This window comes from Sorex fumeus, unplaced genomic scaffold (assembly GCF_029834395.1).
Source record: "Sorex fumeus unplaced genomic scaffold, SorFum_2.1 ptg000014l, whole genome shotgun sequence".
In the NCBI taxonomy this organism is placed as follows: Eukaryota; Metazoa; Chordata; class Mammalia; order Eulipotyphla; family Soricidae; genus Sorex; species Sorex fumeus.
Window position 1 is genome coordinate 31,300,214 of NW_026606071.1, and position 24,209 is coordinate 31,324,422.

General features: G+C 35.9%; 1 protein-coding gene across 1 annotated transcript in view; it reads left to right on the plus strand.

Annotated features, from left to right (window-relative positions):
* The window catches only part of SPAG16 (sperm associated antigen 16), a 1,095,878-nt gene that overhangs the window by 60,774 nt on the left and 1,010,895 nt on the right, over positions 1–24,209 (plus strand). Inside the window, 2 exon segments of the mRNA XM_056111979.1 lie at positions 4,209–4,278; positions 8,897–9,000. Coding sequence (XP_055967954.1) covers positions 4,209–4,278; positions 8,897–9,000 — 174 coding nt within the window.

Genomic DNA, 24,209 nt, shown 5'->3' on the forward strand with positions numbered 1-24,209 from the left:
CTTATAGGGCCAAAGTTATATGCATTTTCCAGTTATCAAAAGGACTGGGTAAATATCTGACACCTACATTAGAGTGCAGAAGAGTCATAATACACTCAACTTAAGATACTGAGTGGCAAAAATGACCACTAGATATTTGTTGCACAATAAATTTGTTGCACCCTGTTACAACCAAAGTGTCCATATGTCTCTAATCATTGTTCCTACCTTTAGTTTGGTCTGCATTCCCTCAAAACTCTACTCATACTCTTTCATAAGTGATTTTATAACCTAAGGCCAGAGTTTGGGCTGGAGCGATAGCATAGTGGGTACGGCGTTTGCCTTGCAAGTGGTCAACATGGCTGACCCGAGTTCGATTCTTCTGACCCTCTCGGAGAGCCCAGCAAGCTACCAAGAGTATCTTGCCCCATGGCAAAGCCTGGCAAGCTACCTGTGATGTATTCAATATGCCAAACACAGTAACAATCGTCACAATGGAGACATTACTGGGCCCCTTCGAGTAAATCAATGAACAAGTGGAGTTCAGTGACAGTGACAGTGAAGGCCAGAGTTTGTCATTGTCAGATACTGTCTCTGTTTTTTCTATTCTGTTCCACATACGAGTGAGATCATCGTTTGGTATTTGTCCTTCTCCATCAGACTTAATTTGCTTACCTAGAGCTAACACTTTAATCAGTTCCTGTGCACAATTTCATCATTTTTTTTAACTACGCAGTTTTTTATTGTGTGTGTGTGTGTGTGTGAAGACTTCAGAACTACTTCATCTGTTCATCTTTCATTGGGCATATAGATTGTTTCAGATAATTAGTGAAAATATATGAAATATATTAATATTTCTATTATCTAATATAGAAATTATACAAACATTTTCCCTATTGCTTTGCTTTTATATTTTTATAGTTATATTTTCTATATCTGTTTGCTCAGCTGGTCTAGAAGTAATGACACATCAAAAATAATGACACCCCAAAATGCTCAGATAGTAGTCTGTAATGCCATTCTTTATTAAAAGGAGTATAACTCTTTAGAGATGTGGAAGATTATAAAGTTGGAAAGAAAAATACCAGATAACTTTAGAGCATTTTAAGCCTCTTGTTAAGCCATTAATTGTTCAAGAAGTAAAATTTAAAAATTGAATGAATGATGGAAGTGGGTCAGATGAAAGGAAGGAAGAAAGCACAAAAGGAAGGAATGAAGAAATTAAAAGAAAGCAATAGAAACCCAATAAAACAGTGGAGTAGGAAAGGAACATGCCTTGGGCATGTATAAAAACACATTTAGTTTTAACACTGAGATTGAAGGTACCATAAGGACACCAAGAGGGTCTGAAAACTAAGAGGATGTGAAACTTAGTCATTTACATGATTGAGTTCTCTGGAGAGACCACACACACACACACACACACACACACACACACACACACACACTCACCATTCAGCTCTGAAATGTACTGTAGTAAGGATAGGAAACTGACATGGGTTTTTTATTTATGGTTATTACATTGGGGGACTAAGTGAAGGCTCTTGTGTGAGGAACTCCTTCAGTCTGAACCTCTCACTAGTGCTGAAGGTGGAAACATTCACACTTTTTGTATCAGGAGGTGGGATAGAAAGGGAAATGGGTGCAGTAAGGTTTTGTTAGCATTAAATAGCAATTAATGGAATTGATCATTATAGGAATCAATCTGAAAAAGCTACCAAGAGTCAAGTTTGGAACAGCTTAGAAAATAATGTAGTATTATGTCATAATTTTGAATGTAAAATAAATATTTGCATTCCTAATTGTGTGAATGACTGAGTTCATAAACTGGACATAACACCAGATGTTATATATAGTAACTAATTTAGGAAAGTAAAAGTTGATACTTCTGTTTTTTGTCTCTACTTACTAACTTGCATCCAAAGGTAAAGTGAAAATGGGGGATGGGTGTGATCTGGGGGGCAGGGCTGTACCATAGAGAGACCTGGCATGTACTACTTCAGGAAACTGATAAAGGCTAATATCAGTGTTAATATCTTGTCCTCATACCTTATGTGATATGCAAATGGAACTGTCCACTAGTATTTCCCTTCAAAGCCTGTAACTTCATGCTAGCTATGAGAGGACATTACATAAGTTAATACACATGAACATTTTGTAAAATATTACTAGACCAGGTATTCATCAAAATTTTCAAGATCATCAAATACAGGGACAAATGCGGATGATGTCCCAGTCCAAAGGAGGCTAAGAATACATGATGACTTAATGTCAGATAGTGTCCTGAATGGGACCTTGGAGGGAAAAAAAGAGAAGACTGTTTAATTTTCAATGAAATTAGAACATAATGTATTATTTTGTTAAGTAATAAAATATTTAATAATAACATGTTGATTCATTACTTGAGACAAGTAATGAGGAAGTAAGTGCATGATGTATACAGAGCAACATGGGACAGGGTTTATATAAATTCTTAAGTATATTTGTAACCTTATTTAAATCTTATCTACTCTAAAATAAGAAGTACATTTAAGTTTTATAATAGATTTGGTAGCCAGGATATGATAGTTTTGTATTCATATCTAGAAATTTCATGACCTCTCAATTGAAAGTTATGAAATATTCTCTGCTTCATTATATTAATAATGTTGTACCTCTCTGATACCAGAAAAATGGTGTATATTTGCTTACGATTTAGGTGATTATATTTTGTGCTAGTCAAGCCCATAAAGTAATGAATTAAGTCCTTTCTAAGGTTGACAGTTTAGGTATAGTCATGAAATATAGGTAGATGGTATGCCATCAAGATAACAAGTGTTCTTTATTATAGATATGTTTAATAAACAAAGACTTTAGGTGGAAATAAACCTGGAGATTTAAGAGTAACAGCAGTCATTACTGTTGCTAATTTTGTTGTCAGTATAATTTCCCAGCTAATTCTTGACCTGATTTGTCTGGGCAGAGTGAGGAATTAAAGGGCCACTGAGATAATACAGTGGTAAGGCACTTGCTTTTGTACATGGTCCCTATCCCTAGAATCACATATAGTTTGAGATCCTCTGGGAATAATGCTTGAGCACAGAACCAGGAGTAAGCCCTGAGCACAACTGAATGAGGTCTCAAAACAAAAAACAGAGCAAAAAAAATTAAGTTGTGCAACAATTTCGACAGAGGAGAAACTTCTCTAAAAGTAAAGAACTGAATAAATTTGTGATGTATTCTTATTCAGTAAACTTCCCTTAAAGTTAATATTTCTTTTTTAAAAATTTTAATTTATTTATTTATCTTTTTTTTTATTGAAACACCATGAGGTACAGTTATAGACTTATAAATTTTTGTGCTTGGGTTTCAGTTATACAATAATCAAGTACCCATCCCTCCACCAGTGCCCATCATCCCCCACCACGGGTCTTAGCATCCCTCCCACCCCCCATCCCCCCCATCCCACCCTGCCGCTGTGGCAGGGCATTCCCCCTTGTTCTCTCTTTCTTCTTTTGGGTACTGTGTTTTGCAAGAGAGGCATTGAGTGGCAATCATGGTTGGTCTATAGACTACTTTTAGCATGTCTCTCCCACCCTGGGAGGGTCCTCACAACACCCTTTATTTGGTGCTCTCTTCTCTATCTGAGCTTCCTTTTCACCTAGCACGTGTGGCTGGCCTTCAAGTCATGGAGCAAAATTCCTCGTACTAATCTCAGCCATTCCTGGGTGTTAGTCTCCCGTTTTGTTGCTTTATGTTCCCCAGATGAATGCAATCTTTCTGTCTCTATCCCGCTCTTTCTGACTCATTTCGCTTAACATGATACTTTCCATGTAGTACCACTTGTATGTAAATTTCATAACTTCATCTTTTCTAACAGCTACATAGTACTCCATTGTGTAAATGTACCAAAGTTTCTTTAACCAGTCATCTGTTCTCGGGCACTCAGGTTTTTTCCAGATTCTGACTATTGTAAAGAGTGCTGCAATGAACAAACAATTGCAGATGCCACTTTGACTATACTAAAGTTAATATTTCAAATGCTTCTCCACAATAGAAAACTAGTAACTTTCATATAAACTAAACTGAAATTTATTTTTTTGGTTATGTTTTAGTTTTGATTTTTAAAAAACATGGACATTAAACCAAGAGACACATATTTTAATATTTTGCAATACATATTTACATCTTACCTAAACTTTTAAAGTCATAGAATATAAATCAGTATCTTTGAATTATATTTTTTTTAGATTGGTGGAATTCAAGCAACACTGAGGCATATGGAAACAGGGAAAAATTAACATGTTCTTTATTCTTGAGGTAAATGTAGAATGTGAGACAGCAGTAACTTAATTTTCATTAGGATGGTGATTTCTCAACCTTATCAGAACTAAAATTTTAGATTTAAATGGTAGTTAATGTAATTTAAAAGTTAATAAATGGTAAACTGTTTTATAGACTAATATGGCAATAGAAATATTGAGGAAATGCAAGTATGGCTTAGAGAAAAAATATGACTAAAGTTTAATACAAAGATTTCTGCTTCTGCCCATGTCATAAGAGGTCTTTTGCTTTTGTTTCTCACCTCCTGATACCTGATTAGTTTCTTCCCTATGAACAGTTTCACAACAAAATTATATAAGTGAGTTGACAACTATCAGGTATTACAAAATAGCGTAAGTCATTGTCAAGTAATAGAAAATAATTCAGTTGAGATCTGTGTATAGCCATAGTTCTTTGCCTGGGAAAATTTCTAACTCAATAACCTTAGACATGGAGGGCAAGATGAATATGGCAGGGCTGGAGAGACAGCACAAGGGTTATGGTGCTTATCTAGTAGTCCCACCTTGATTTGATCCCAGGCGTTGCATAGTGTCCCTCTGAAGTATTTCCTGAGCGTAGCCATGATTAAATTCTGAGCTCAGTGGGATGTGAACCTGAGACTACCCATCCCCCTCCCCCCACACGCACATTAAAAGCATGACAGTTTGTTTTTCCTCCTTTTTTATTTTATTTTATTTTCATAAAGTTCTTCACAATAATTGATTACGTTCGATATTCCAACAACAATCCCACCCGCTGTTACTCCTACCCACCACAGTGTTTTGAGTTATTCCACCCAGATCCCCCAAGCCTGCCCCCAAAGCAGAAAATAATAATTGCTCTGTATTGCTTTTTGTGAATAATCTGATAAAGATTATCCAAAAAGTCTTTCCTTAGAGGAAAGTGTGTGAAGATTGTTGTATCACCCTGGAGCCAAGAAGACCTTGTATAGAGTATGAGAAGTTGCATGGTCACGAATGTGGTCATGTGCTCCAGGAATTCTAAGATTTTAAATAGGGTCGTACAACTAGAGTTAAATTTTCAATTGGATGGTGACTTTGGAGTCCAGAACTGTCCCTGTGGCCTGTTGCTTTTCCTCTTCTGAGGTTTATTTGTGAGTCTCTGTGGATCGTGACCGTTAATGAGCTTAAATGGCTCCCGAAGCAGTTCAGTTATGGGCATGATTTCCAAGCTACTGGAAGTGCAGGGAGATATTGGTGGGAAGGTCACCCATTCTCAACTCCATGTGAGTCTGGAGTTTTTGGGAGCATGACAGTTCTTGATGAACTAAACCAGCGAAGCACTGACTTCATAGTTGTCAGTAGAATGTTTAGGAAGGGACACTGAGTAAATGAGCAGTGGCCAGCTTGTGAGGGAGTTTAATATGATCCTTTATTTAATGGTTGGTCTCTACTCACGAGACCAGAGCCATAGGATTCTATAGAATGAAGCCGATACTGGGTATTTCAGAGACCAAACATTAATGGGAGACACTGAAGTCCTGGAAATGTAATAAACTTTCAGTATGCTCTATCTATCTTACAAAATCCAAACCAAAGTCTACACGATTCCTAGGGAAAGTCAGATTTGGAATTTGGATCTTATAAAATTAGAAGAAATATTTAGGACTTTCCATGAGCCACACCAGCAAAGTTTAAAATTAAACCTAGAATTTCAGGGTGATCATCAAATTGATCTACTAGAACACAATTAATACTCTGCAGAGTAATGCAGTTGTTCAGAATTATAATAATTAACTGACTAGTCAAACAAACACTGTCCTCCCATTGTTCATTGATTTGCTCGATCAGGCCCAGTAATGTGTCCATTTTTTTGAGACTTGTTGTTACTGTGTTTGGCATATTGAATACGTCATGGGTATCTTGCCAGGCTTTGCCGTGTGGGCGAGATACTCTCGGTAGCTTGCCAGGCTCTCTGAGAGGGGCGGAGGAATCTAACCAGGCTTGGCCAGCCTGGCTGCGCACAAGGCAAATGCCCCACTGCTGTGCTATTGCTCCAACCCTAACTGACTAGCAAATAATTAAAATTTCTGTATGTTATAGAAATATGAACCTGTGTACACCATACATAAAAGAATGTTGGTAAATAAAAACCTATACTAATATGGCCAAGTATTGGTTTTTGAAGATAAAAACGCTAAAGTAGAAAGTTTTAGTAACATTAGGATTTAAAAGAAAATGTGATGTTAATAAATAGATAAAAATCCTTGAAGGTGACCTTGGAACAAAATTCAGACAAAAATTATAGTATAGACAAATATAACAACATGAAAATTTGCTACATTGTTACTGTGTAAAAGTGAAAGAAAGCCATCTATTCTAAAGAAATGAGAAATAGGAGAAAGTTTTTCTTCTATAAAATATACGTAATTGTTTTGTCAAGGGAAGAAAGAATGGGATGGACCTTAACATATATTATCAAGTGATCTAAAATTTGCAAGCACAATATAAAGAATTCTATTTAGAATTTTTTAAATAAGCAGATAACTAAAAATATGGGAAAACCATATGAATTATCCATTATTCATCGGGTAAAGTGAGAAGATATTGAAAGAAGCTAGAGAGAAAAAAGATATAGTAAAGGAGCAATAATACAAATGAAGGAACTTTTATTAATAAAAATATTCTGATTTCTTAGAAATAATTGGAATAAAAATTTCAGTAGCATCTTTAAAATATTACAGTTTCGGAATTTTATGTCTGTTTCAAAATCATTTTAAATTAGGATACATTCAAAGATGATAGATTTTGTTGCCAGTCATTCTGAAGTACATGAAATATTAAAGGGATTTCGTTGGTCTGGGGGGAAAATATGCATAAAGATAACTCAGATTATAGAACTGGATGCAGATTTAGAAATTTTAAATTGTGATTAAATTAAATATTAAGTTCTCAGTTTGTTAATTTCCTTAGCAGCCAGTTAACTAACAAACACAAAATTTATTGCATAGTAAGGTAATAAATACAGCTTATATGAAATAGAAAAATAATTTGGAGAGTGGTATTCTGCATTTTCATTTGGTGGTGATTTGCTTATTAAATTTTAAAACCTATGCAACTCTATGTGGGATATTTTCATGTTATTCTTGGATATTATTTGCTATAAAAATTGATCTTATTTTTGGTGGCCAGACCTAACAGTGACCAGGCACTACTCCTGGCTCTATCTGGACATGGGCCTCCTGCAATGCATTCGCCTCTTAATGTTCTCTCAGCCCAGGAAAGTTCATTCTCTAAAGAGTGTAGGGAAACTCTTAAAAACATAAAAGACCTCAAAATGATGAATTTTTAAAATAAACATGGTATCTGATTATATTAGTGGCTGTTACGTATAGTAAAGAGCCAATGAAGCATAAATACTCATTATTAATTTGAAATATTATATGAGGTTGACTCCCTTGACTGTTGAAGAGGAAAATAAAAGAATTAAAATGAAATTATTTTTCTTAATCCCAACAAGTTCTTATCATTGGCACTTTTCCTTCGACTCTGACTTCCCAGAGCCCATGGGGTTCTAATTTGTAGCATCTTTAAGAGAGAAAAGGCTTTCTTGGAAACCTTTGCAGTTTCTGTTTGTATGTTTTTGTGAGTGATTATTCATGGAATTTTTTTCTCCTTTGTCTAGAACTGGTACTGAATAAGAAGAATTATATCATGAAAGAAACTAAGTGCCTCATCATCTCTGTAACCTCAGGCACCTTTGAGAGTTTTGCCATAAAAACATATGAATGTGTCTGTATCCATCCAATTCTTTTCTGTGAGAATGTATTGTTATACTACAAAATATTGTTACTTTTTTTGAAACCTATAGTTAGTTACTATTTTCATTTTAGTTCCCTTTCTCTTTACTGGGGGGATTATGTACATAAATAAGTATGTAAATCTACATGAAGAATTGTGCAGAAAAGAATTTACTATTCTTATTTTTCCCTCAAATGAGTTTGATAGGATTTCTCTTCAGTTCAAAAGAGTTAGGAGAGCACTGGTGTAACAATATTTGATAATTATCCTGTTCCCATTCTGGTTTTCTCATCTCTAAGAAGTATAGAGAATAATATTTTATTAATACATTGTTCCTTAAAATCTTTTATTTATTATCCATTGCCATTTGGGAAATTTTGTTGTTGAATACTATTCTCTAATAGTCTCGAACTTTTTTATTTTTATTTAAAATTTCTCCAATGTCTCAGAGTTCCATTTCACTAACCTATCAGTAATGCCACCCTGAAGTTTTGGAAAATTTTATTGAGAGCTCAACATAAAACATTTTGCAGTGGTTTTCACTGTATCACTGTCATTTTGTTGTTCATCGATTTCCTCGAGCAAGCACCAGTAACGTCTCCTTCGTCCTAGCCCTGAGATTTTAGAAAGTGCCACATTCAAGGCTCTTTCAGGGTCAGGAGAATGAGACTCATCATTGTTACTGGTTTTTGGCATATTGAATACGCCACGGGGAGTTTGCCAGACTGCCAGAGTGGTTTTAATATTAGCTTAATGCTTAAAGCCACATATATTATTCTGGCTATTTTTTCCACGTTGGTTAATCTTGTTTTATAGATTACATAAATGCGAGAATAAAGTGTATTATCATGTAGTTGCTCCTAATCGTAAAATGAAAAATGTGCTGCAAAGTCCTACTCAAAAATGTCTTTCTGAAGCCAGAAAACAACCTAAACCAAAGATGAAGGATTATATAAAGGTATAAAGGCGATTGATGGACACATGCTTCTTAGGTGGCACGGACAATGAATCACTGCCTTCTCTCTCCATTAAGTCTGACTGCTTAGTCACCTGCTCACTCTTTCCCCTAAAATTATCCTGAAATGAAAGAAATAACTTCTATATCTTTCATAATCTATCTCCAGATGTTTCTTAGTTATCTTTAAAAGGCAGTGGAAAGAATTATACCCCTCCTTAAGAACTGCTTTATACCTGAGTGCCTTTGCTTTGCAATGAGGTTGACAGTTAAAATTTCCTGTAATGACCAAAGAAAAATGAAATTACATATATGTATTTTAAAAAGTGAGGAAGAAATAAACATGTGAATGTAGGTAGTCTAGATTTTGTTTGAATTCTAAGAAATCTGACAATCATGTAAAAATGAAAACATTTCCAATGTAACAGCTTTTTACTCATAGTCATTATGTAAGAACAAGGAATTATTTACAGAAAAGTATATAACAATAAGTAATTTACTTACATAGTATCACAAATATTTTATCTTCAAGGTATGCTTAGAAACCTCATATGTGATATTTATTTAAAATAGAAGTAAGTATGTTAGATTTTACTAGACTTTGGTAATTTTTTTTCTGGTACTCAGCTGAATCGTTTACTGTTCTGTTATCCCTACTAATTTATTCACTTACGGCAGTTGAAGTAGATTCCTCCTCTATCCTCGCCTACCATCACCTTCACTAAGTGATCAACCTCCTCAAGAATCACGTTGACCCTTTGCCACCACAAACCATTCCTCTCCTCCACCTGCCTTTCATTTCAGTTTTAGGCAAATGTAGGCAGTGGTAGTAGATAGACCTTGTTATTTCCAGTAAGACTTTTCTCATCTGGGTAATCTTTATTTCCACAACTTTATTTGTTCTTGTGTTAAGGCAAATTAAGAAATAAGCATTTTGAGGGCTAATGTGGTGATTTTCTCCAGGATCTATTTTCTCTTCTTATGCAATAAGATTAGATATCATGCTCAGAAATGATTGGTTGATCTGTATGTTGAGTGCTTTTTGCTTAGTAAGATTCTGTGTCATTGATGTAGGGTAAGACTGGCAATTTCTGTTATAAAAGCTACTAAATATACCGTAAAGTCATTACTAATTTATGAACACTATATTTCTGTTGCATTAAAATATTTAACATGATCTACAAACAAAATTTCAACCATATAAAATTGTTATGTGTAGAAAAAAGTGATATTTTCTGTCATTTGTCAGTCCGTTTATTAGTATTTAACCTAGGGCGTTCTCTGTCCTGCTAGTCTGGACCTCTTAGTTAACATCTCTGTACCAGTCACTCCACCCCTTTATGGCCATTATTCTACATTGAGTTTTGAGTTTGGCTTTTTCATATCTCACATATAATAAAATATTTATCTTTTCTATTTTGAATTATCTTAGCATATAAAGCTGTTCCCATTAAGAGTTCACCAGTATTCTGCTCTAAATACTCAAAACTTTTTATAGCTTCTTGATTATAGTCACTTTAGTAGGTGTGAACTCATATCTTAATAGCGTACTGGGATATTGATTTCATTTCCCTTATTAGTCACACCAAGCATCTTTTTGTGTGAATTTATTGGGACCTGAATTTTGTTTTTGAGAAAACTTTTGATTACCATTTCAATTTCCCATCTTTCCAGATATTCCAAATCATCTTGGTTCAACCTTGATAGGTCATAGGAGTCCAGGAATCTATCCATTTCTTCTAGGTTCTCTCCTTTTGTGGTATAAAGATTCTTAAAGTCATCTCTGATAATTCTTTGAATTTAGGTAGTATCTTTTGTAATGTCCTGTCATTCATTTCTGATTCGATTTATTAGTGTTCTCTCTCTTTGTGAGTCTTGCTAGTAGTTTATTGATCTTGTTTATTTCTTTTATAGAACCAGCTTTTGGTTTCATTGAACTTTTGGATTTTTTTTTTAGATTCCAGTTCATTAATTTCTGCTCCAAGTTTTAGTTTTACCTTCCTCCTCCCTTCTTTAAACTCCTTTCATAGGTCATTTTCTAGTTTCTTAAGTTGTGCGGTCAAGTTATTTATGTGGGTCCTTTTTTCCTTTCTGATGAATGCTTGTATACCTATGAACTTTCTTCTTGCCATTGCTTTTGCTGTGTCACAATTTTTCCCTTTTTTTCCCCAGAATCTTTGTATTTCCTCACCAGTTTATTTTCTAACCCACTGGTTGTTCAATAGTAAACAGTGTAATTTCCAGGTATTAGCGTTGTTTCTCCATTTCTATTTGTGATTAACTATTTTCAATTCATCATGATCTGAGAATGTTATGATAGAACTTCTATCCTCTTGAATTTGTGGAGGTATGTTTTATTTCCCAAATGTGGTCTATCTTGGAGAATATTTCATGAGTATTGAAGAAGAATGTATATTCAGCTTTTGGGGCATATCTATCTATCTATCTATCTATCTATCTATCTATCTATCATCTATCTATCTATCTATCTATCTATCTATCTATCTATCATCTATCTACACTCTTTTCCATTTCTTCCTTTACAGCTAGTAGTATTTCTTTACTGAGCTTTAGTCTAGTTCATCTATTGAGAGGTGACAGGAGTCTTAAAGTCTCCAACTACTATTGTGTTGCTATCAGTGTCTTTCTTCAAGTATATTAGCAATTGTTTTAAGTATTATCTGTTCTTTCATTAGGTGGATATATGTTGAAGCTTGTGAGTTCTTTTTGATGTACATGACCTTGGACCATTAAGAAATGACCATTGCTGTCTCTTAACAACCTTTTTGAGGCTAAAGTCTGTGTCACCTGATACCAGTCTAATTCTGGCCACCCTGGCCTTTTTGAGGAATACTTTTGCTTGAAGGGTTATCTTGCATTTTTGACAGTCTTTGTTTACTGCTCTGACTATTCATTTGTGTTTCCTGTAGGCAGCAGAATGTTAGATTCCATTTTCTAATCTATCCTGTCATCTTTTGTCTCTTAATTGGTGCACTTAGGTGGTTGACATTGAGAATATTATTGTTAACAAGTTTTGTTCCAACTTTCTGCAGGAATTTGGCATTTATATGGGACATATCTTGTCTTTAAGTAGCTCTTTAGTTCTTGTCAAGATGGTTTTGAGTCTGTGAAGATCTGGAGTAGATGTTTGTCTGTGAAGTTGTGTATTGTTCCTTCAAATCTGAATGAGTCTGGATGGGTAAAGTATTCTTGGTGAAGTTATCATTTCATTGAGATTTTTTGGCTTTGATTTGTTTTATTTTTGTTCTCTCCCACATTTATCTTTGAACCTGGTGGGTTTCTTTTGGTAAATCTGTTGTCAATCTTAAGGATCCCCCATTGTATATAATTTCTTTCTTTGATCTTGCTGCTTTTAGTCTGCTGTCTCTGTCCATGCTTTTCACCTTTCAGATTAGGATGTGTCTCTGAGTATTTTATTTTGTCCTCTCTCAGCTGGTTCCCTTTGGGCCTCCTGATTGTGGTGCATGCTCCCTCCAACTCTGGGAATTTTGTAGCAGTGATATTTTTGAGTGTTGCTTCTTCATCAGGATTATCTTCCTGGTCCTCTGAGACTCCAGTGATACTTATGTTGTTCCTCTTGAATTCATCCCACATTCTTCTTGTCACTTCTTCATTTCATTTGAGGCTTTTTTGCATCTTCTGCTGTTGTCTGGAGGCTTTCGGCACCTCCTCTTGCATCTCACTGATTCTGTCCTCAGCAGCTATTACTCTGCTGAAAAGGCCTCCCAGTGAGTTTTTCATTTCACCTGCCATGTTTTTCAGTTCTTTCATTTCTGATTGTCATTTTCTCATTTCCATCCTCATATCCTCTGGTGTTTTGTTGGTGGTCCATTCCATAGTTTCTTTGAGCTCATTAAACATACTATGCATCTCCCAGCTGACTCCTTTCCAGAGAGATGATATAGGTGGCTATTACTGATTGAGTCCTCAGGATTACAGTCCTTGCACACTGCCTTTCTTGGGTTCTGTACTGCTTTCCCATCGTTCCTTTTGTATGCTGAGGGTGCTGCTGTTCTACTTAACTCTCAGTGTCCTCCCCACTTCCAGGGAGATCTCTGGAGGAGCTATACTGAGTTGGGGAGATTAACTTGTTGCTTTTTTGGGAGTCTGCCTAGCTGCTTTCTAACCTTTGGGTGGGGAGTCAGCTTCTCCAGCATGGCAGCTTGTTTAGTGGGCCTCTCCCTGAAGTCTATTTTTTTAAAGGAGATAATAGCAGAGGGAAAGGGAACATTAGTGGATCTTTTGCTGCTTTCTCTTCCTATCCTTTTCAATTTGCTTGTTTACTAACAAGGGTAGAGAGATAGGAGGAACGGAAAATATTTTATTTCAACAACCTTATGATCACTGCTAGATATGTAAAGTTATTATTTTCATGGGCACTATCATGAGGCCTTCAGATTCTCTTACAGCTCCTTAGTAACTTTATTTCTGGACCATTACTGTTTCGCATTAGGCTTCCTCGTTTCCCTCTTGTCACACAGCCTTTCTGATTTGGTGTGATTTGCCTGTTAGGTTATTCTACTGACCATTCTAAACTTGTTTTTTTTTTTTTTTGACCAATATATCTACTAGTTTCAGTGTATGGTTCTTAAATTTCAGTTTCTGTGGCCCATTGTTGAATGTGTGGTAAAATATTTTCTTTGAGTAATTTCTCTGTTATTTGCACACTGCAATGTAGGCATAAAAGCTGTACTTTGCAGCCACAAATAATAGTTTTCAGCTCCTGTGGGTCTTTCTAGAGTTTCTCCTGTAGGTTTGGGACCATGGTACACTCTTGTCCTGATGTGCAGCTTTTAGAGATAAAGCTTTCGCTTATGTTGACCTTCTCTTCCTTACATACCAGTTGCTTCTTAACTCTTGTCTGATCTGTGATGAGTATAAAGGATGTAAAAGAGTTAAATTACTGTTTTTCATTAAATGCTTAAACATTTGGCAAGTGGGCTAATGCTTCTTTTGGAATATAAGAAGTACTGAATCATGGTGCTTCAGTGAAATTTTCACTTTAATATTCTCATTTTTATGTTCTCTATAATCACATTTTTTTAAAAAAAAAAGGATTTGTCACTTTTCATCAGAATGCAGCGAGATAAACTTTTATCTATTTGCTTTAGTATTTCATCCATCATTCATTTCATCCACACACAAAAAGGACTTTAAAATATTACAGACAGTATATGCCTTTAGCTCAGAAAATTTAGTTTGTGTTGTGTACTTAAATTCGTTGTTTCTTTTTTTGCCATTTCTGAAAATCATTTTACACTTCTTACATAAATATTAAAAATATCCTTGTCATATTTTTCATATGTCTTATGTTTGTTTTTTATTCTGATCTATCTTCTCAAATTTGCCTTTTAGCTCCACAGGAATTGCCTTTATCCAGTTTATCATTGTCAGTCAAGCAACTTTGTTTTTATTTTTGAGAATTTCATTTTTCATTTCCAAGTTTTATTTCTTGTTCTCAGTAGTTTTCCCCCCAGGATGCATAGAAGCCTAGTAATGTATACTAATACATTCACATAATATTTGTTTCAACCTCCTTAATGAAGATAGTTTTAAAAAATGGCTTTCTTCTCCTTGAATTTATTTCTCTATTTTTATATTCTTTCTCTCTATGTCCTTATCTTGCACTAGTTTTAAATTATATTTTTTTCAGATTATTAGGCATATTTGGTTGAGAACTTCTGTCCAGAAGTAAAGATAGATTATTTTAAGTCAGTAACTAAAGATCTTCAGTTCTTTGTCTTAGTCAAAACTCAGAACTGGCATTTCTTTCATATGCGTATTAGTGTGGGTGTTCACTGTGGATTCCTGTCAGTGGAGAATCTGCTTTTTGGGATAATGGATAATGTATGTAGGGAGCTTCTAGGCGGCAACACATACTGTGGTCGAAGTAAACAGAATGACTGAAAATTTTGGAGTTTAAACATAATTTCTTTTTCAGACTTTTACTTTTCTTTCCAATACCTCTACCTTAGAGCCTATTATTCTGTCTCCCATTGTAAGGTGCCACATTGTGGTGTGTGTGTGTGTGTGTGTGTGTGTGTGTGTGTGTGTGTGTGTTTGTGTGCACACACTCACACACAAGTCTATGTGTAATGGTTTATGGTCACTTGAATCTTTTCTTCCACCCCCTAATCATAAAACATGTGTGCATGTATCAAAAAGTTATTTGAGGAATAATTTCTTAGGTTTTAATCTATTTATAAAACTGTGATGGTATATCTTCTCTGTGAAAATAAATAAGAAGTGAGGGATGGTTTCCTGCTTTTGCAACTTGGGAAACAGCTATTTAGTGAAGTTTCCTGATGTTTTGCTTTTCAACCAAAACCCACAAATCCTTCAATGATCTACTTCAATGTTTTTTTTTTTTTTTTTGCTTTTTGGGTCACATCCGGCGGTGCTCAGTAGTTACTCCTGGCTCTGCACTCAGAAATTACTCCTGGCAGTGCTCAGGGGACCAAATGGATGCTGGGAATTGAACTGAGCCCGGGTCGACCGTGTGCAAGGCAGACACCCTACTCGCTGTGCTATTGCTCTAGCCCCTACTTCAGATCTTTTAAACAAAATACTTTAATGCATGGAATTGATTACATAGGTGATAAAATAACTAAGGTGTTAAGTTTAACAAAAACTGGCAATGCCAGAACACTGCTATTATATTTTGCATTGGACACACAATGGGATGATAGTGATAAAAGAATTGATAAGCTAATTTCTGCTTCATGGAATCTGAATGAAGGAGCTATTTAGTAGGAGGTGGAGAAATAAGAGTATGAGGGAAAAAATTATAACACATGGGCTGGAGCAATAGTACAGTGGTAGGGCATTTGCCTTGCGCCAAGCTGGCCTGGCTGAATCACGTTCCATTCCTCCGCCGCTTTCGGAGAGCCTGGCAAGCTACGGAGAGTATCTCGCCCACATGGCAGAGCCTGGCAAGCTACCCGTGACATATTCAATATGCCAAACACAGTACAACAAGTCTCACAGTGGAGATGTTACTGGGCCCACTCGAGCAAATCGATGAACAACAGGAGGACAGTTGTTTGTTGTTTTGACAGTTTGATATCAGATAGGAATAAAGAAATAATAGTGCATGTAGAATAAAATATTCACAGAGAGAGATCAATTTTAAGTATAATGTGTACTAGATATGTTTCTCCTTTCTGTAGTAATCAATGTTGCCTCTTGTTTGTCCAGCATCTTGGCCGAGATTTTTATGTTTTCTACTTTTTGATAACTTGGCCTGTATCTTTAGTCTTAAGGGATCTGAGTTTCAGTGGTCATTCTCTCTTGAACATCTGTTCTTTTCTATTGAAATTTACTTGTTAATAGAGAAGCACTAAAACATGCCCCAGATTTTTTGCTGAGTTTCAGTTCTCTCCAAATCCACATTAGCAGATACCACATCAAAAAAGTCAAACTCTCGAAGAGATTTCTAAATCTCTAGATGACAGATTTCAACTTTTAATGTGATAGGCACTTTATTATTTACCACCGTGGAAGTATTTTTTTCTTGTTAATTTAATTACATAATAGCAAACTTTGTGGTTGTTGGAGCAGGAAGCAAAATATTAGCATGCTGGTTATTGCATGTAATAATGATAAATCTTTCATTTCCCTGAATCATTGGTTTTCATCTCAACATTAATACGTTGTTTTTTCTTTTTAAATTTTATTGAATCACTGTAAGATAGTTACAAGCTTTCATGTTTGTGTTGCAATCACACAATGATCAAAGAACCATCCCTCCACCAGTGCACATTGCAATACAGACACTGAGAGGTTATCATGTTTGGTCTTTTATCTACTTTCTGCACACATCTCCCATCCCGACCGATTCCTCCAGCCATCTTTTTCTTAGTGATCCCTTCTCTATTCCAGCTGCCTTCCCCTCTTTGCTCATGAGGCACGCTGCCAGTTATGAAGCAATCTACCTATCCCGTGTACCTACTATCCTTAAGTGTCATCCTGATGTTATGTTGTTTTATACTCCACAAATGAGTGCAGTCCTTCTATGTCTGTCTCTCTCTTTCTGACTCATTTAACTTAGCATGATACTCTCCATGTCTATCCATTTATAAGCAAAGTTCATGACTTCATCTCTCCGGACAGCTGCATAGTATTCCATTGTGTAGATGTACCAAAGTTTCTTTAACCAATCATCTGTTGTAGGGTACTTGGGTTGTTTCCACGTTTTGGCTATTGTTAAAAGTGCTGCAATGAAAATATAGGTACAGATGTCATTTCTACTGTGCTTTTTGCATCCTTGGGATAAGATATCATCTCACACCATAGAGATTGGCACACATTCAAAAGAACAAAAGCAACCAGTGCTGGCGTGGATATGGGGAAAAAGGGACATTATTTCACTGTTGTTGGGAATGCCCACTAGTCCAGCCTTTCTGGAAAACAATATGGACAGTCCTTCAAAAACTAGAAATTGATCTTCCATATGACCCCACAATATCACTTCTCTGAATACCTTGTTTTAAAACCAATACTGAAACTGAGTTTTAACATGTTATTCAGGGTGATAAATGTCCCATCAATTTGATCATTGGTACCCCATAAACAACCTTAATTATTAGGAAATTCTCATTTGGTTTGTATTTTATGCTATTCTTTAATAATAAATAAGGAAATTTGTAAGCATGTGAACTATGGTATAGTCAGAACAGTGAAGACAATTATCTAATCTAGAACTATGGTTTATTTTGTAAAGTACATTTACCAATTTTACTATAATCAACATTTATATTATAAGCTATATCATGTTTTTCTAAGGCCAAATAAACAAATTTACTTATGATATAATGAATATATACTGTCTACACCTTTAAAATTTTATTGACACCAGTTTCTACTATTCTCATAGGATTATGCATTTTTTTTTTTTGCTTTTTGGGTCACACCCGGCAATGCTCAGGGGTTACTCCTGGCTCTGCACTCAGGAATTAGCCCTGGCGGTGCTCGGGGGACCATATGGGATGCTGGGAATCGAATCTAGTTTGGCCACGTGCAAGACAAACGCCCTACTCGCTATGCTATCTCTCCAGCCCCGATTATGCATTTCTTTGGTTTATTCTTTTAGTTGAATCGGGAGGGTCTGGGGCTTCCACTTGATGTCTTCTACCAATAAATAATAAATCATGAAACCAATGAACCAACATTACTAATTGGCAGATATTTCTGTTCCAACTACACAATCAGAAGTTAGTGCAGTCGTCAACGGGTCGGATCTACACACCCATCAGGCTACTGTTAAATAAAAGTAAAGTAAAGTCCCTCCCGTTGATCATCGATTTGCTCAAGCGGGCCCAGTAACATATCCATTGGAGACTTTGTTGTTACTGTGTTTGGCATATCGGATACGTCACGGGGAGCTTGCCAGGCTCTGCCGTGTGGGCGAGACACTCTCGGTAGCTTGCCGGGCTCTCCGAGAGGGGCAGAGGAATCGAACTCAGGTTGGCCATGTTGGCTGCGTGCAAGGCAAATGCCCTACCGCTGTGCTATCGCTGTTAAATAATCATGCAAAACCCCATTTTTTTCACAAGGCTATTTTATGTTTCTAGTGTGTCTACTGCATATTTTGGGTCTCTATGGGAGCATATTTGTTGAAAGATCTTAGAAAATGCTGGATTATATTTGAAAGATTTTGGATAAAAGAGTTGCCCATGTAAATAGATATTGCCCATTTTTGAGGAAGGCTTAAGGGAAGAATTACAGTTTCCTATTTTCCTAAATGATGTTTCCATACTACTAGTATTGTCAGTTAAGAATTATGGCATAATCTTTGACCCTCTTCCAGTCTTCAAGTTTCTGTTGAGCCTTCATGTTAATTGTCAGGTTCTGAACTTCTGTATAGGGAGGAAAAGGACTAAGGTGTTGAAATCTTCTTTGAAGGACATTAAGTAATTTAAAAGTCTTATTTACATAAAAATTTACCAAGTGAAATTTTGATTTTGATTGTATTTGGGGATTTGTAAAGATTATGAGGGCCTCAAGTAACTACTCGTAATCCAGCTATTTCACCCTACCTTTTTTTTCCTTTTTTTTCTTTACTATGCCTTTTATTATACTATGGTGAGACTTAATTCTTAATACTGAACATAGATCAAGATTCTTGTCCTTTTTTATTTTAACATTTATTTTTAAATTTTTGAACCCCACCCAACAGTACTCATTGGCTAAATGCTTTGAGGGAGCTTTTTTTTTTTTTTAAAATAGTAGTACCTACCTTTCTGTTTCATTTTATTATTTTATAGTGGTCACCTCCAGTAGTACTCAGGGCCAAAGGTAATTTCCAGAGATTCTTGGTCTTGCTGTGTAGATCCAGTGGTTCAGTTCTTGACCCAGTAGTGTTTGGGTGCTATCAGGACTGTAGTTAGCAGTACTGAGGGAATGGAGGGGGTAGGAATACATTGCTGGACTCAATTTCAGGGTCTTACCTATGCTAGATATGTGTGTGAATGTGCTATATAATTTGTGTTATGTCATTAGTTCCATCACACCCACCCTTTTAAAGCTGCTAAGTATGGACTGTAACAGTTTCTTGGACTTCCCTTCAATAGTTCATTTTGTATGTGACTGCATATTACTTCCTGAAACTTGTCTCTATAAATTTGGCTAATATTCATTATATAGTAATGGATCATCTTACTTTCAAGTATTGGCTTTCTGTTATATACCACATTAATTACAGAGGTATATATATATTTACTATAACATTATATAATTCTCCCATAAAAATGAATAATGTTATTATGTTTTAAAGTTCAATATTAAAATTGAAATTGTTTCTTTTGAATTAAGGAAACATCCTGTGTAAATACTAAAAAGAAATTTTTTTAAATTTTTTTTTGTTTCTTTGCCTATTTGGAAGGTTAGTAAAATAGCCATTGACTTAGATTTCTAATGTTAGATATATGATGATTCCCTTTTATCTGCAAAATATTGTTTTATGTGAAGTAAATTGAATTAATCAAAGATTTTAATATCACATAATTACAGTTGAAAATGAATTGCTACTTTATTGAGATTTGGAATGATGATTATACATGCGAAACTTTCAATGTGCAACCAAATTTATTAAACAAAATCAGAATGGATAGGTTCCATATACATTTTAAAAATGTATAGAATGTGTTTTTCATTGTAGAGGGGAAAGCAAAATTATAGGTTTCAATATCACTGTCACTGTCCTCCCATTGTTCATCGATTTGCTCGAGTGGGCCCAGTAACCTCTCCATTGGAGACTTTGTTGTTACTGTGTTTGGCATCATGGGTAGCTTGCCAGGCTCTGCTGGGCGGGCGAGATACTCTCGGTAGGTTGGCCGGGCACTCCGAGAAGGGCAGAGGAATCGAACTCAGGTCGGCCATGTTGGCTGCGCATAAGCAGACGCCCTACCGCTGTGCTATCACTCCAGCCCAGGTTTCAATATAATACAAATCAACTGTTTAAATGACTCCTGGAAGAATTAAATTTTGAGATAAATTACATTTTTAATTTTCGGACTTTGGCTATACCAGTGCTAGTCAGGGGCTATCTCTGACACTCTCTGTTAAGCTGTGATTCGATTCTTGGGGTTCTAGGGATGGTATGTAGGACTGGGAATTTAAACTAAGTTCTATTGGATCGGAGTCATGAGCCTTAATTCCTGTATTATCTCTCCAGTCCCTAGATTACAATATTTATGTTAGAAAATCATCTCTCACTCTCCTGTACCTTGACCTTTCTACTGAGAGATTATGTAGGATAAGTGAAATTATTGCAAGAAATAGAGAGAAAATTAGGAAACATAAGGGAATGCTGACTCACTGCTTTCATACTTTTGCTGCTGATTTAAATTTTCATTTCCTTGGTATTGAAATGATGCCTCAGTGGATGCCATTTACTGATGAAAAATATTTTCTATAGTATTGAATATTATCTGCAGACTATATTTAAAATTTTCATCACAAAGACAAGACACATTCTCTTCTGACCACATCTCAACCCATGATGTGTGTGGTCTCTCTCTCACAAAAATACATGTTAAATGGTTTTCTAAATAATACTCTTAAAAAGAAAACAGTTGACAGGTTAAAAATCAGATTTGGAAGAATTTATATACATGGCAATATAGTAAACAGAACCTTACATTTATTTTATATTTTAAATATCTAATATTATCAGAGGTTAAAATAAACAGATACCTGATATATTTGGGGGTGATTTTATAGTATTTTTGTTTCCCTTTAATTTTCATTTAAGCACAGGGTTTCAGCAACACCCACCACCAAAATGTTGGGGTCCCTGTACCAGTGTCCCAGGGCCCCTCTCCTGAGCCCTGTGAAGACTCAGTTTTATATGATACCTCTCAGAATCTGTTACCAGAGGACAGTTGTTGTTCCCTTACTGTCTTTCTCTTCATTCCACAAGTGGAAGACATGATTCTGTATCTGTCTTTCTCCCTCTGACCAATTTCACTCAACATAATGTCCTCTAGTTCCATTGACACTGCAGCAAACCTTTTCTGATAGACGAGTAGTATTCCATTGTGCATATACACCACAGCATCTTTGTATTTAAATAATTCTTTTAATCATAATCCAGTAGTGATTAAGTTACATTTTATACAATATTTGTGTATATACAAATATATATGTATATATACACATATATACATATATACATGTATATGTACATATGTACATATTTACATACATACTGGATAATTATGGGTTTGCCTTGCACGCGGCTGACCCGGGTTTGATTTCCCCCCTCCCTCTCAGAGAGCCCAGCAAGCTACCAAGATTATCCGCTCACACAGCAGAGCCTAGCAAGCTTCCCGTGCCATGTTCAATATGCTAAAAACAGTAACAACAAGTCTCACAATGGAGACATTACTGGTGCCTGTTCGAGCAAATCAGTGATCAACGGGAGGACAGCGCTGCAGTGTTACAGTGCAGTACTGGTGCTATCACAGCACTATTTATATGTGCATATATTATATATACATATGCACATTTATATTTGCTATTTGGCTAATATTTTCCTCTCAATTATCATTGTAACTCTGGTTGATATTTCTACCAGTGATTGTATTATTAGATTAGGATGTCAAATTTTTATACTTATCAGACACAAAGTTGCTAAAATGAAAATTACTTTTGCATTTCTTGAAGATAGAGTATTAAAAAAGCTATAACCATGTGAAAATTGGCATTATAATGCTAATAATTTTATAATAGTATTTAAAGTCTTTAACAGCACGTGTTCATCAAAAATCCCTGAAGAAATGTAGTAATCAAAACATTTATTTATACTATAATGTCATGTTAAATGCATAAGCATTAAGCCAACTTATTTATAATCCTGTTGAGTAGAAAATCAAGTAAGCAGAAATACTTTTATTAATAAAATGAGTTCTGCCTACATTAAACTGTAAATGTGAATCAAAATAAAAATAATTAGAAAATACTAATGATTTCTAGCATTTTACTCTACTACTATTTCTAGATATCCTTGAGCATGCTTCTTTTTTAAAATACATTTATGGGACTGTAATGAAAAAGTGTTTAGAATTTTATAGTGGTTTTGTAAACTTCATTTTAACATCTACATAATCTATTCAAAATTTAATTTTTTGAAAATTCTTGGTTTGTGGATTATGTATACCAGTAAAATTTTTGAAATATATGTATATTATATAAATATACAGATTTACTATATTAAAAACTAAGTGAAAAATTTGCATGATATGATATAGTCTTTATATATACATATAGTCTTTGGCAGTTTATTATTTATTTATTTAATTTTTAATGTAGGAGTATTGCTATTTATTCAGCCAGTAATTAGGCTGATTGAATTGTGTATGAACTCCACCTTACTTTTTTTTCCCATTTTTTATAATTTTATTTATTGAATCACCATGAGAGCAGTTACAAAGCTTTTGGGTTTAAGTATCGGTAATACAATGAAACACCTGTACCTTCATGAGTGCCCATTCTCCACCACCAAAAACCCCAGTATAACCCCATCCCATACCCTCCCCCTACCTGTGGGGCAGATGATTTCCAAATTGCTCTCTATTTTGATTACATTCAATATTTTGACACAAGAACCACCATTATTATTTGAAAAGGCAACAGTAGACAATTTATTTTCTATTGCTGGTTATGAATAATATATGATGTTGCGTGGCTGCAGCAGTGGCTGCAATTTTGAAATTCCAAAATTCTAACAATTAAATCTGGAGGAATTTCTTGCCAAAACCTCCTGGGTTCCGAGATTTGTTCCTGAGTCTCTGGGATCATGGCTGTTAAGCAGCTTGATCAGGAGTCAGAGAGGCCATTCTTGGGCGTCAACTCAACCTCATTGGGACAGGGAGGAAAGGGCTGGCTCCACCCCCATCCCATGAGGCCCCATGTGTCTCATCACTGCGGAACCAAACTTCACTGTCCAATGGCCTCTGGAAGATGTCGTCCACCGAGCTGCCTGGGGGAGCAGGCGGAAGGATTGCATCCTTTTTTTCCCTGGGGTTGCCCGGTTACAGTAACCTACTGCACTGTCTGGACACATTTCTGCCAAAAGCCACTGAGTGTTGAGATTTGTTTCTGAGTCTCTGGGATCATGGCCATTAAGTAGCTTGATCAGGAGCAGAGAGTCCATTCGTGGGCAGTGACTAGGGGTCTCGTTTGGACAGGGAGGAAAGGGCCGGCTCTACCCCCATCCTATGAGGCCCCACGTGTCTTGTCACTGTAGGCCCAAACCTGACTGTCCAGTGGCCTCTGGACGATGGCGGCCACTGGGCCACAGAGGGAACAAGCCAAGGCACAAAACCTATTCCCACCTGGGGTGGCCTGGCACTGGTAACCTATTGCAAGAACCCGACACATTTCTGCCAAAAGCCGTTGGGTTTCAAGATTTGTTTCTGAGTCTCTGGGATCATGGCCGTTAAGCAGTTCGATTAGGAACCAGAGAGGTCATGCCTCCAATTATATAGCTGAGTCGGAGATGGTTTGTGGGTGTGTCTCCTACATACCTAACTTTTGGCTGTTTACTTTCTTGGTAAACTTTGCCCCAAGTTTTTGGGGTCTGGCCAAAGGCACAGCAGCAATTTTGGGGTGTCTGAAAGTCTAAAGACATCATGAGGCTGCTGATGCACTCGCCTCACAGGTACAGATTGACCTGCTGGCAGCACCAT